At 36.9% G+C, this 12,537-nt stretch overlaps 1 protein-coding gene across 7 annotated transcripts in view; it reads right to left on the bottom strand.

Moving 5' to 3' along the window:
• Window positions 1-2,599: 2,599 nt before the first annotated feature.
• The window catches only part of TIA1 (TIA1 cytotoxic granule associated RNA binding protein), a 31,541-nt gene continuing 21,603 nt past the window's right edge, over window positions 2,600-12,537 (bottom strand). For 2 of the 7 annotated variants that reach the window (XM_060026421.1, XM_060026426.1), the window contains 6 exons: window positions 11,602-11,710; window positions 11,119-11,214; window positions 10,922-11,006; window positions 10,335-10,458; window positions 8,629-8,774; window positions 2,602-7,695 (listed from right to left, as the gene is read on the bottom strand). In XM_060026421.1, coding sequence (XP_059882404.1) covers window positions 7,569-7,695; window positions 8,629-8,774; window positions 10,335-10,458; window positions 10,922-11,006; window positions 11,119-11,214; window positions 11,602-11,710 — 687 coding nt within the window. In that variant the 3' untranslated portion in view covers window positions 2,602-7,568. Of the gene's footprint in view, window positions 7,696-8,628; window positions 8,775-10,334; window positions 10,459-10,921; window positions 11,007-11,118; window positions 11,215-11,468; window positions 11,711-12,537 lie in introns of those variants that run through there. The other 5 variants (XM_060026424.2, XM_060026423.1, XM_060026420.1 and 2 more) reach the window with 4 other exon arrangements.

Here is a 12,537-nt window from a genome sequence, read left to right as displayed (position 1 = left end):
TCAGTCCTCTTCTCACTCTAGTGTCTCTCTGGGTGATTGCCACTCCATGGGTTGAACTACCACCTAAATGCTGATGACTCCCATCTCTATTTCAGCCTGGACCTCCCTTCCAAATTCCATATCATTACCTACTGGCTATTTCTACCTGAATGTCACACATGTCCAAGCACCACATTTTGAAAGGCAGACCTCATTAGCTTTCATCTTCTGCCCTGTAACTAGCATCTATCCTTACTTACCCCCGCAAACTGTGCTTCTTCCTTTTCCTACCCCAGTAACTAGTCCCAACCATCCATCTAATTGCTCATGCCAGGAACCTGGAAGACATCTTGACTAAAAACAAATTAGATCAATGGCTCCCTAGGACCTTTAAGATAAAAAAAAGTTCAAATTACTTGGCATGGCATAAAGAATTGGCCCTGTTTTGGTCCTTTAGTTTTAGCTCTTATCACCTCATACCCAGTACTCTAGCTGGTAGTACTATCAGCACATGGTAGAAATCCATTTGGTTAAAACAAGATTGAGATAAATTAATTGACTGATTTACTACCTACTGGGTATATACAGCACTGAAGAAAAGTCACCAGCTTTTAGTGAGCAACACAGGTTTTAACGATACAATCGCACAAATACATAATTTAAAATGGTGACAAATGCTATAAAGGAAAAGTAAACATAAGATGGCTTGAGAGCTACTGATTTAGATTGTGGGTAAAGAAAGGAAGGCATTTTAGAGGAAGGGACATTTAAGTGGAGAGTTGAAGACAAAGAGCAGACAAAAGGCATTCACATGGCAGGGCTCTGCAATGGGAGTCTCGGTCCCCAGTCCACTCTTCTTGGCCTTGCTTTGTGAAACATTTCTTCTTTGCCAGTTGGCTCAATGTTAGGCTTTGTCAATAGAGGGCACTGGGGGAACATGGCAAGGTGATGGTAACAGGAAGGCACATTCCTTATGGGTTCTGGTTCTCTTTCTTTTCAGCGTGCAAGCCAATGGATCAGTGTACAGAAGACCCAGTGGCGCTCGCATCAGTGGTTCTCTGGACCTGCCCCGGCTGCACCCTCAGGCCACACTTTACTTACCTGCAGCTGCTTCCATGGCAGCTTTGGCTGCACCACTCTCGAGGACTGACAGATAAAATACAGGACACCCAGTTAAACAACAAATGACTTTTAGTATGTTTCTTGCAATATTTGCGATTGTGCTTTCACTTGCTAATTCTGGCAACCCTATAGCTCCCCCACATGGTGGACCATTTCTAAAGATTATCTCCAGCCCACCCACCTCTGGCCAATGGCAGGCAGCTTCTAAGGACCAGCTCTGGCCCACACCCTCTGGCATGTTTGTTCAGCAGGTGGCACGTTCCTATGATAATCAAGCCCACTTTGAAGAGGTGAGAAACTCAGTGCTCTCCTAAACCCTTAGTTTCTGCATTGTCCCCTCTGTCCATAAATAGTAGCTGCTTTTTTTTGCGCCTGCAATTTCTGGATCCCTTTTAGTAGTTAACCACTTTTTATTATTTAACAACTATTCACATTAAAATTTCCCTTTTCAAATTTTAGTGTTGGCTTCTGTCTCCTTGACTGGACCTTAACTGATACAAAGTGTTTACTTATTCAGGAAACTGAAAGATGAGTGTGGAGTGGAAGGGCTTATGGGAGACTGGAGAATGGCTTGCTGTGAAGTTGGGTAAGCACAGATTGCATTTGTAGAAGGCTCTGCGGGCCACCTTAAAGATGTTAGATTACTGCTAAATACAATTTGAAACAAAGACTTCCAAGCAGGGGAGTGTCATGATCAGATTTACATCTGTTAAAAGATTCCTTTGGTCTTCTGATTCTGGTAGAAATGTTAGCAGCCTGGTTCTCGATCTTTCCACTTCTGGAAACCACAGGGAGCGACAAGGAAAACATGACCAACTGACTCCCACAAACAGTTATCTTAAGTGAAACTAGGGATGCAAAGAAAACTTATACATTCCACGTTGAGTGGAAGTGTGGTACTGGATGGGAGGCCAACTGAGTGCCATGGGGGAAGGACAGGGAGTGAGGAGGGGGCTGGTAGTGGCAGACCTCAGAAATCACTCGCAAATATTCACTCTGAGAAGAGAGCCAAACCCTGAGTGGAGCCTGCTGTGGGGAGGACTGAACAAGCATATGAGTGTGGGAGAGGCAGGGAGGGAAGGTGTGTGAAGTGCCTAAGGGGTCCAGAGGTGATGTCTTTCAGAAAGCAAGTTAGGGGATCTCATTGAAGACATGAGTTAGGTCCCTTAATGTAGCAGATGAAGGAACCAAGGGAGCTCAGAGCTGGCAGAGAACTTCTGAACAAGATCACATCCCAGAGAAGACCCATGGCTACACTTTTAAGGAGACAATTCATTGTAGCCACAGAGGGAGGTGAGAAACCTCGACAAGGTCTTTCCCCTTCATCCTCCTGCTGGTACTTGGTCTAGGAAAAACCAACTGTTTCAAATATGAACAAATAGGAATAAGCACAGCATTTGTATCAAGATACTGTAATTAAAAATAAGACGGCAAAACTTACCTAGAGTTTCCCTGGAGAAGACTCACAGGAAAAATGTTCCCACAAAGCAGTTGAAAATAATATAGACATTCCAATATGAATTTTAAAAATCTAATGAAGTGAATGCAGCTAAGAAAAACAAGAATTCAGGGAAGAGACATCCCTGAAGTCAAACAAAAATTGGTGGAATTTAGAAAACAGAAAAAAAAAATTTTTTCAGAAATGAAGATTACATTAAAAGGAACACAAGTGAGTCTGGATACCACAGGAAGCATATTAAGGAACGGAGATTAGAAATGAAAAACGTCAACAAAAAGGTAAAAATAATTAAGAACAAATGATAGAAATCATGTCAGGCAGAGGAAATCCAACACACAATTGGAATTGCCAAAGAAAACCAAAGCAGTGGAATAGTATTGATACAAATATTTGTGAATATAATTCAGGAAAACATGAAATATTATCTTGATGCATGTACTTGGCTCAGGGAATGTTTCCTTTCTTATAGAATGCTTTCCCTGACAACTGTCTCTTTCCATTTGCTTTTCTTCCAGTATTTAGTCTTTTCACATGCTCCATAGTTCCATAAAACATCTCACAATACACAGGCTGGCATCTCAGATAACCTTAAGTCTAGCCCTCTGACCATCAGTCTGGATTGGCTGCCAGGTCGCTTCACAGCTGCAATCCTGGGACTTCCCGTTATCTCACTCGTGTTTGATCCTGTTTCTAGACGCTACATCATATTTTTTCTTTGATTTACTCTTATTTTGATGGAGTTTATCCAGTAACTGAGAATCAGTGACAGGAAGAAAATCTTTTGAGAACTTGCATGTCTAAAAATGTCTTTATTCTATTGTCACCCAAGACATAATTCATTCAAACTTTTGAAGACAGCACCCCATTGATCACTAGGTTCCAATGTTGCCGTTGAGTATTTTCCTTGATCCTTTTTTTACCTGGTAAATTTCTGAATATTCTCTTTATAGGTCTGGCATCCTAAAATTTCATAGTGGTATGGCTTCATATGGGTCTTTTATATTTATTGTGCAAATTCAACATTAGCTTTTTTTTAATCTTGAAACTCAAAATTTCATCAGGGAAATTTTCCTTTATTTAATAAATTCTGCTCAATCCTCTATTTTCTTCCTGGAACTCCTATTGATTTAATATTAAACCTCCTGAATTGATCCGTATTTATTTTTTTCCCTACACTTTTGATTTGTTATAGAACATCTCTTTTAATATTCTCACTGAATTTATTCATATTCTAATTTCTTGTTGTGACATTTTATTAGTATCCTGTTCTAATTTCTTGAGTACAGTATCTTATTTGAGGATATGATAGTTGTTGAAGTTTTCTGATTCTTGAGAGTTGCTTTTATTTAGCTCTACCTTTTACAATCAAGGTTTTTCTCAATTTCTGGTGATCTTTGGCTGTCTTTATTTAGAAGTGAAGCACTAAAAACCTGTTTGGAAGGTTTGTGTACGTGGGCAGGGCTTACTGATTGGTACGCTCCACTGTAAGGGGACTCTTGGCCAGTTGCTTTTTGGCGGGGACCCTCAAATGTCAGCATCTGTCTTTTCACTCAAGAGTTGTTTATTTTTCCACAGTAGGAGCCACCAAATCTTGCCTGGTGTGTTTAAGTGTGGCTGTTGGTTTTCTAGAGCTGAACACAAATAAGGAGCTAGGGATCTCATTTATCTAGTATATAAAACTGCTTAATAACTATTTTCTGCACAGCGTCTCACCCGAGCTTATTAACCCTGAGTAAGAAATCTACTTTTCCCTTTTTTAGGTGAATTACTATCAGAATAACTTAGCCTTCAACTTTAGAGACCACAGTGTAAAGTCCTATTCAACTCAGAAACATTCAAATACATTTTATCAAGGCTCTTAAATTAAAATTTGTTGTTTTGGAGGTATGCCCTTCAAGTTCTAAATAGTCAAATGCAGTGACTGGAAAAAACGTAACAACCCCCTACAAAAAGATTTTGTTTTTAGAAATCATCACTCTTTCATTGAAAGGGTTTGTTCTTTATTTCCTACAAACACATTTTATTTTTCCAATTCAACTGTAACCTCAAGAGCACCCTGTAGCTCTTGGTAAACTTAACTCTCTTTGTGTATGCAAACTAGTCCTTATCAACTGCCTTCTCAAAAGTAATAGAACTCTAAATAACACATACAAAAGGAAGCTGAGTAAGCACAGGAACAAAACAGGAGAAGAATAAAACTAGAATGTGAATCTCATTTTCAACAGGGAGAGAATATTAACAAGGAAAATGAGATCCTGATTTCATAGTGAGTTAAATCTACAGCAATTCTTTGTGGTATCAAACTAACCCGATGCAAACCATGGTTTCTGAAATAAGATTAAAAAGAAATCTAACAAATACCAGAGTGAATATAACAATATGACTAGACCAAAAAGAAAAAAAAAATCTCTCACACACAATAATCACTGCAAGAAGATCCCAAAGGTTATAGAAAACATAAAGGAACTTTAATATCCAAACAGTCAGGGCAAAGAATACTGGATTAATGACCCATTAAGTGTGAACCACTTTAGGTTCTTTACAGTACCAGATGTATTTTAAAGTAAAATCTGAATGCATATTGCAGAGAATGAATCCATTTAAAAAACTTTAATTTCCTTACCTGATACTAATACCAGTATGATTTTTAGACTGTAAATTTTTAAAATGATTTAACACTGAGAGTAAGATTTAAAGCAAAGTTAGCAATGTTCCTGAATTGCAAATTTGTTCAGTAGTAATAAGCCTTTGAGTAATGCTACTTTCTTCTCAAAAAGTAGTCAATGTACATTTTAGAATTGTGCAATAAGAAAATATTGGCTAATAAAAAGTGTTATTTCTTGAGATAGTCAAGATGAAAGAAGAACTATACTTTTGCTTGGATTATTTATGCCCAAATAATTTACCCTGCAATCCACAGATGTATAGGACATAAAATACTTTTGAATAAGAGAAAAGTGAGGGTCCTAAAATAGGAACACAAACCAGAAGAATCTAAAAACAGCATCCTGTTACTTTTTTTTGAGTATTTAAGCTGCTTTTGGTTGCATGCCCTGATCTGTAGAAGGTTATTAATTAACAAGGAAATAAAATTTCCAAGTGTTTAAAAAATTTACTCATCTTCCATAAAGCAACTTTTAATGTATCAACACTTAGAAAATACACAGTGACTTGATGAAACATCAGTACAACTGCATAGAATTGAGCTCCAGAGAATTATACATTTATGAGCTGTCTTTCCTGGGCTCTGGTTTACAGGAGTATTGGCTTAGAGACCAGCTTAGAGTCATCTGCTCCTACCTGGAGGATACAGGCCAGGAAACTCTTAGGATTCCATGGGCCTTTTCTGTTCCTAAATAAAACACCAGGAGCTCTCTGGTCTTAAAAACAACCAAGCATCCAAATATGTATACTGGGGACCCTTCCCCTTTGTGAGTCAAAGAAGAGGAGAGTTTGTGACTTTCGCTGAAAACAAAACAAAACAAAATCTCCCACAATTCTTCTAAGAGACTGAAATATACTAGAAATTTCAAAACTAGAACAATGCCATCAAAGATTAAACCTCTTAATGCTCGGAGCCACCCCAAAATAATAAAATTGGGAACTCCAGGAAAACAGGTACCAAAAGAATCAAAGTAATGATTGCACTGAGGATTCTCCTCTTTGAAGGCTGGTTAAGGAGGTAGGATTTCACGGTTTTTTGTTTGTTTATCTTTTGGCCTCTGAACATTTAAAAAATGCTTTGCCCGGCTGGTCATTCAGGCTAATTTTGGAGTTCACAAGAAACCCCAAGCCTGACATAAGGATATTCTACAGTTTCACAGCTATCATTTGTACATATTAAAATCAAGTTGATTTACTCTTTTTGAGTAAATATAACTAGGATATGGCAAATTAATATATTTCTTTACATACAACTTTGTGTCTCAAAGTTCTTGAAAAACAAGAGCAGATGACTTTGTATTCAAAGACTACCAAAGTGTGTATTTGATATTCACATGCAAACAAAACCTTATAAATCTCCTGTCAACTCTGCATGATGCCTTTAAGGAGGAAATGACATACAAAGTTTGCTAACTGTGCAAAATATTAAATTGCTAAAACATTTTACATAATGAAATGATACATGTAAATGTAGAAGTTGACACATGAAATTAACATGGGTCCATAAGAACATCACATTTCAGAGATTTTCTTTAGTAACAAGTTTTTGTTTTTATATTTCCTGGTACACAGCAAAGTTTATCACAGAAGATAAAAACCCTTTTAAACAAATTCAACAGGGAATTCTTGAGGCACCTTCTCATATAAAACACAAGATGAATGCAATTATCAATCCATCTGAGAAAAGTTTTCAATCTAAAGATCATTTTTTTCCATTTAAGTATATTTCATAGAACTTTAATAAGGCAAGACAAATTTGTGAAAAAAATGTAGATACAAAAATGATGTAAACTAATAACTTATATTAAAAAACCCCAAAGGGAAAACAGTGGAGACGGGACAGCTCAAACAATGCCTATTTCAAAAAAACCTAAAATAGAATTGTGCATAAGCTGAAGATTACAAAGAACTTCTAGACTCTGCACAGTTTTGGTTTTCCTTTTTTCTTTTTTTTTACATCTTTATATTACATGTTTTAAATCATATCAGGAATGCAAACTAGAACTGCACACTACTTCAGTGGAAAAAAGTTCAACATTGTGCAATTTTCTGCCTCAATTTTAAAAAAGTGGCAGCAATCCCTGCATTTGTATTTGAAACAAGGATTTGAGAAACTTTATCAAAAAAGGTAATGAAGGCAAAAATTGGCAGACATCCAGCATATTGTTTCTTTTTAAAACAATGCGGATGGTAAGTAATTTCATGATTAAAAAATGAATCTTTTAAATAAATACATTGTATCTGACATTTGCACTGACTGATTTGATAAATCTTTAAGTAAACAACGGCTTTACTACACTCCCTGTAGCCTTAAGCCACTGGCTTTAGATTCTGGAGTCCTTTTTCACTGGGTTTCATACCCTGCGACTCGATACCCTGCAGGCTGATTAGGCATCATGCTGCCATTCTGTCCTGGAGGCGGCTGCACTCCATAATTTGGTCCCATCCACGGTGCAGAAGACTGTGTCTGACTGGTGCAGAACGTGAAAGAAGCAGAGGGGAGGGGAAATCCACTGGTTAAAATAAAATGTAATGCCAAGAATAAATAATGCCAAGAATAAATAACACATACGTGGGAAATATCCTTTTTCTTAAGCCCAAATACAAGAATAACTGTTATGCCAGAGAAAGCAAAGGCAAAAGCTTTTTTCTTTTAAAAACAAGCATCCTTGTAGCTTTAATTTGTACAGTTTAATTCTGTTAGTTTAATTATAGCTAAGAAAATATCCTTTATCTATAAACATTTATTCCCTTGAACTCAGAAAAACTCATCTCTAATCTCAGAAAACTGTCCATCTGGAGTTTGACATATGTTGAACAAGCCACTACCTGAAGGAAACGTGATCATTTGGCATGATACGGACTTGTATTTATATTACTCAAAGAAGAAATTAAGGTAATTATTAGTATATGTAAACTCATAAATTTTCTCAACATTACAAGATTCTTTTTAATAAAAATGGCAAAGCGTTTTAATTTCCAGTTTGTTTTTCAGAAATTTAAGTAAAATTGTAATTCAGGATGTATAAAGAAGCTTTCATATAACAACGTATGAATAAACCCTCTTGCACAAAAAAAAAGCATAATGAATAAAGCAATTAGGATCAAAATAACTGTATCCAATAAGCCTAGCAACTATTAAGTTATTTCCTTACTTAAATATTTGTTGATTCATTGCCAAGCATTACCAAAATTCTCATAACGCTGGTTATAAATCAAGACAACACATTTCTAGGCAAAATTTTAGATATACACTTAAAACTATAAAGTAAAAACCTCTCTAAGTCTTTCAAAGGCGATGCTTTAGAAAGAAGGCACATTATCTACTAATTACTTAAAATCTCTTCCCAAGTTCTTGACATTTTCAAAGGCTAATAATAAAGGAAAAGAACAAGTATGCTTACTTAAATCCCTGCTGGTTCCATGGCTGGCCATACATTCCATATGCAGGTACTTGCCAACCATTAGGCATATATTGGCCAATTTGTTGTGCATTCCCATACCACTGGCCCCACTGGCCATAAGCTTGTGGATATCCAATTTGATTCTGCTATTAAGTAAAATTGTAACAGATAATTTAATATTATTTAAAGTTATAGGGGCATATACAGTCCTAATACACCACAAATACATAGCCATAACACATAGGGCCATAATTACAATTAAAACTAAAGGACAGGGCTTCCCTGGTGGCGCAGTGGTTGAGAATCCGCCTGCCAATGCAGGGGACACAGGCTCGATCCCTGGTCTGGGAAGATCCCACATGATGCAGAGCAACTAAGCCCCGGGCGCTACAACTACTGAGCCTGTGCTCTAGAGCCTGTGAGCCACAACTACTGAGCCCGTGTGCTGCAACTACTGAAGCCTGCGTGCCTAGAGCCCGTGCTCTGCAACAAGAGAAGCCACCGCAATGAGAAGCCCGCGCACCTCAACAGAGTAGCCCCCACTTGTGGCAACTAGAGAAACCCCGTGCACAGCAACAAAGACCCAACACAACCAAAGATAAATAAATAAAATAAATAAATTTATATATGTATTAAAAAGAAAACACTAAAGGACAAAGAAAAGTTTATAAAGTCACGGCTAATAAAAAAAAAGTGAGGTTATACTGCTTTAACTCTACAATGATGCTCTAAATGGCATACTCTTTGTAAGGCTGCAGGTTAGGGTTAGGGTTATTAAACTCAGGATAATGTTTGGGTGTTTTGTAAATTATCCATATGACTGTTTCCTTTAGCTAGGGAAGATAGGGAAGATAAGGACTATTTATTCCTATATTCAGTTTACTTAAGAAAGTTATATAGTTTAGGATTTTCTTACTCCTATCTTGATGCTCCATTTCCTCATAGAAATGTTTGTGGGATCAAGTTTGAACCACTAGAACTGCCTGGAAAAACAAAGGCAGCAAAATCTGGAAGACAATGCCAAGGTCCTAAATATATTCATAGCTTTTGTTTCAACTGAATCAAACATGCTTGTGAGGACTTCCCTGGTTGCGCAGTGGTTAAGAATCTGCCTGCCAATGCCGGGGACACGGGTTCAAGCTCTGGTCCGGGAAGATCCCACATGCCGCGGATCAACTAAGCCCATGTGCCACAACTACTGAAGCCCCCGCGCCTAGAGCCCATGCTCTGCAACAAGAGAAGCCACTGCAGTGAGAAGCCCGTGCATGCAACGAAGAGTAGCCCCCGCTCGCCGCAACTAGAGAAAGCCCACGCGCAGCAACAAGGACCCAATGCAAACAAAACTGGATGGATGGATGGATGGATGGATAGATAGATAAATAAATAAATAATAATTTTAAAAAAACATGCTTGTGAGTCCTCCAAATAGTATGTGAATAAATCTACTAAGTATTAGAAAAAATTTAATACCCTGTTAAGTTTGTTGCAGCATTTTAAAATCCACTGTGTGAGCATGAGTCAATCGAGGTGGTCACATTCATCATGTCACCCCTGCATCCATGAACCACTACTCTGGAACTATAATACATGAAGAGCCCTTATATGCTATCATTTTAGCTAGAAGCATTAATGACGATTATCAACAATTTCATTTAAAAATACCTATTAGCCCAGCAATTACTCTGCAAAGTCAAGAACCTTCTCACCTGTTGCACAGGATTTATCATATCAAGAGTTTCTTTGCCCCAGTAGCATTTCACAACATGGCCTTCAATGGTAGTTCCATTAACAGAAACAATTGCATGTGCTGCACTTTCATGGGAATTGAACCTATTGAAAATAATATTAAGAATTACCAATATAAATTGTTTAGTATACATATAGCTGATTCACTTTGTTATACAGCAGAAACTAACACAACATTGTAAAGCAATTATACTCCAATAAAGATGTTAAAAATAAATAGTTTAAAGTGCTTATGAATAAAACCTATTTTTAAAAATCAAACTAAGCCTGAAATATAACAGGAAGTTAATATAAAAGAATCAATAAAATGGCATATTTTCATTTTTTTTCCCCCTCAAAGATCTTATAGTTCTGGGGAAATTTCTTTTAACAGAATGTTTTATTTGCCTTGTGTTGGAAGGAGGGAGCTATTAAAAAAGTGGCAAATATGATAAACACTAGAGAAATTTTTATTTCTTTATAACGAAAGTAAATTTTAAAGAAAACCACTAAGTTAAATGTTCAAAAATGATCTGGGGGGAAACATTTTTTTAAAAGCCACCCCTACCGAACAAAAGAATATCCTTTATCTGGAAAGACTCGAATTTCCATTATTTGTCCAAATGGCGAAAAAGTCTGACGCATTAGTTGTTCTGTTAGACAAAAAAAAAAAACAAAAAAAAACCCGCATTAAAATCCTACAAATACCAAGTCTTTTAGTTTAAAAATTAATCTCAAGATGCCACATAGGTAAAGCCCCCATACCTGTTAGCCCAGAAGTGACACCTCCACAATACACAGTACAGTTGCTTGGACTAGACTGATTTACGACCTCATCATATGATAACTGTTTGGTGTTTGCTGGAGAGGAAAAATTTAATATTTTTAATTCATTAAATAAAATGTTCAGAAAGAGTAAAGCAACATTAACTACACTACTGTAATGGTAATATTTACCTTGATCAAAATGCTTATTTAATACATATTACATTTGACTGAGGATTAAACCTCCCCCAAGAATGTCTAAAAATTACTCAATATTCTCTATTTAACAGGAGACTTGACATTAGAGATATAATTTATTATTTATAATTACAAAAATGAAAACTAAGTACATTTTTGAACAGTAGTCTTGATTTGCTTCTCATCTATTTCTGCAATAAGTCTCCGGGAACAGCTCTAACATTTAAAATCTAGTGTATTTTCCTCCAAAATTCCACATTTCCTTTTCTTCTCCAATTCACCTACACTCATATGTACTCTTTGGAGCTGGAGGCTTTCGGGTTGCCCAGTTAGTTCTGATTTGTCTTCCACCAAGCCACTGGCCACCCATCTGTTGAATGGCGTTTTCAGCATCCTGTTCCACACAACATTAGAAATGACAAAGAAGCCACTATTAGTTGACGTTAAACAATTGTTAGCAATAGAGAAAACTCATGGTTGCTTTTCACAAATGTTTTTTGAATGAAATGCTTTGTGAAATACACAATATATGACAGCTTTCCTAAAACACAATGGTGCTTTTAAACTATCTTTCTTTTACTTGGGTATCAGACTTTGGGAATGTTAATCACCTGAAAGACTCGAGCCCAAAAGCCCTTATTGAGGTAGCCATTGTAAAGTGCATGGAACAACCCATACTATTATGGATGAAAATTGCACTTTATACAATCCAACATGCTTTTAATGACAGTGTTTGGTTTCTCATTCATCTTACAAGTAAATACTGAACAGCTGTCATGTCCTAGACAGCAGGTTAAGTGCTAGGGAAACGTTGGTCAATGAGGTAGACATGGTCTCTGCTGCCACAGAACTTACATTCTTTTGCGGGGGACAAATAAAGTAATTACAGATTGTGGTAAATGCCATGACAGAAACAAAAGGTTGAGAGAGAGAATATCCCATGCTGAGATACAGGCATGGGAATCTACTTTAGAGCAGCATGATTAGGGAAGGTCTCTGAAATGACATTTAAGCTGAAATAGAGAGGAAGAGGAGCTAGAAAAGTCCAAACACCAGGGTGTTCCTGATAGAGGGAAAAGCACTGCAAGGTGTGTTAAGGCAGGAAAGTGTTTGGTACGCATCTTAAAGAAGCATGTGAAAGATGACTAGTTTTAATGGAATCTAGTGTGCAAAAAAGGAAAAGTGCCAGAGGAAAAAACTGATTATTTTAAGAAAGATTAT

Source organism: Delphinus delphis, chromosome 12, assembly GCF_949987515.2.
Source record: "Delphinus delphis chromosome 12, mDelDel1.2, whole genome shotgun sequence".
Classification (NCBI taxonomy): Eukaryota; Metazoa; Chordata; class Mammalia; order Artiodactyla; family Delphinidae; genus Delphinus; species Delphinus delphis.
Note: the sequence above shows the minus strand (reverse complement) of the source record. Positions and strands in the feature narration are given on the sequence as shown.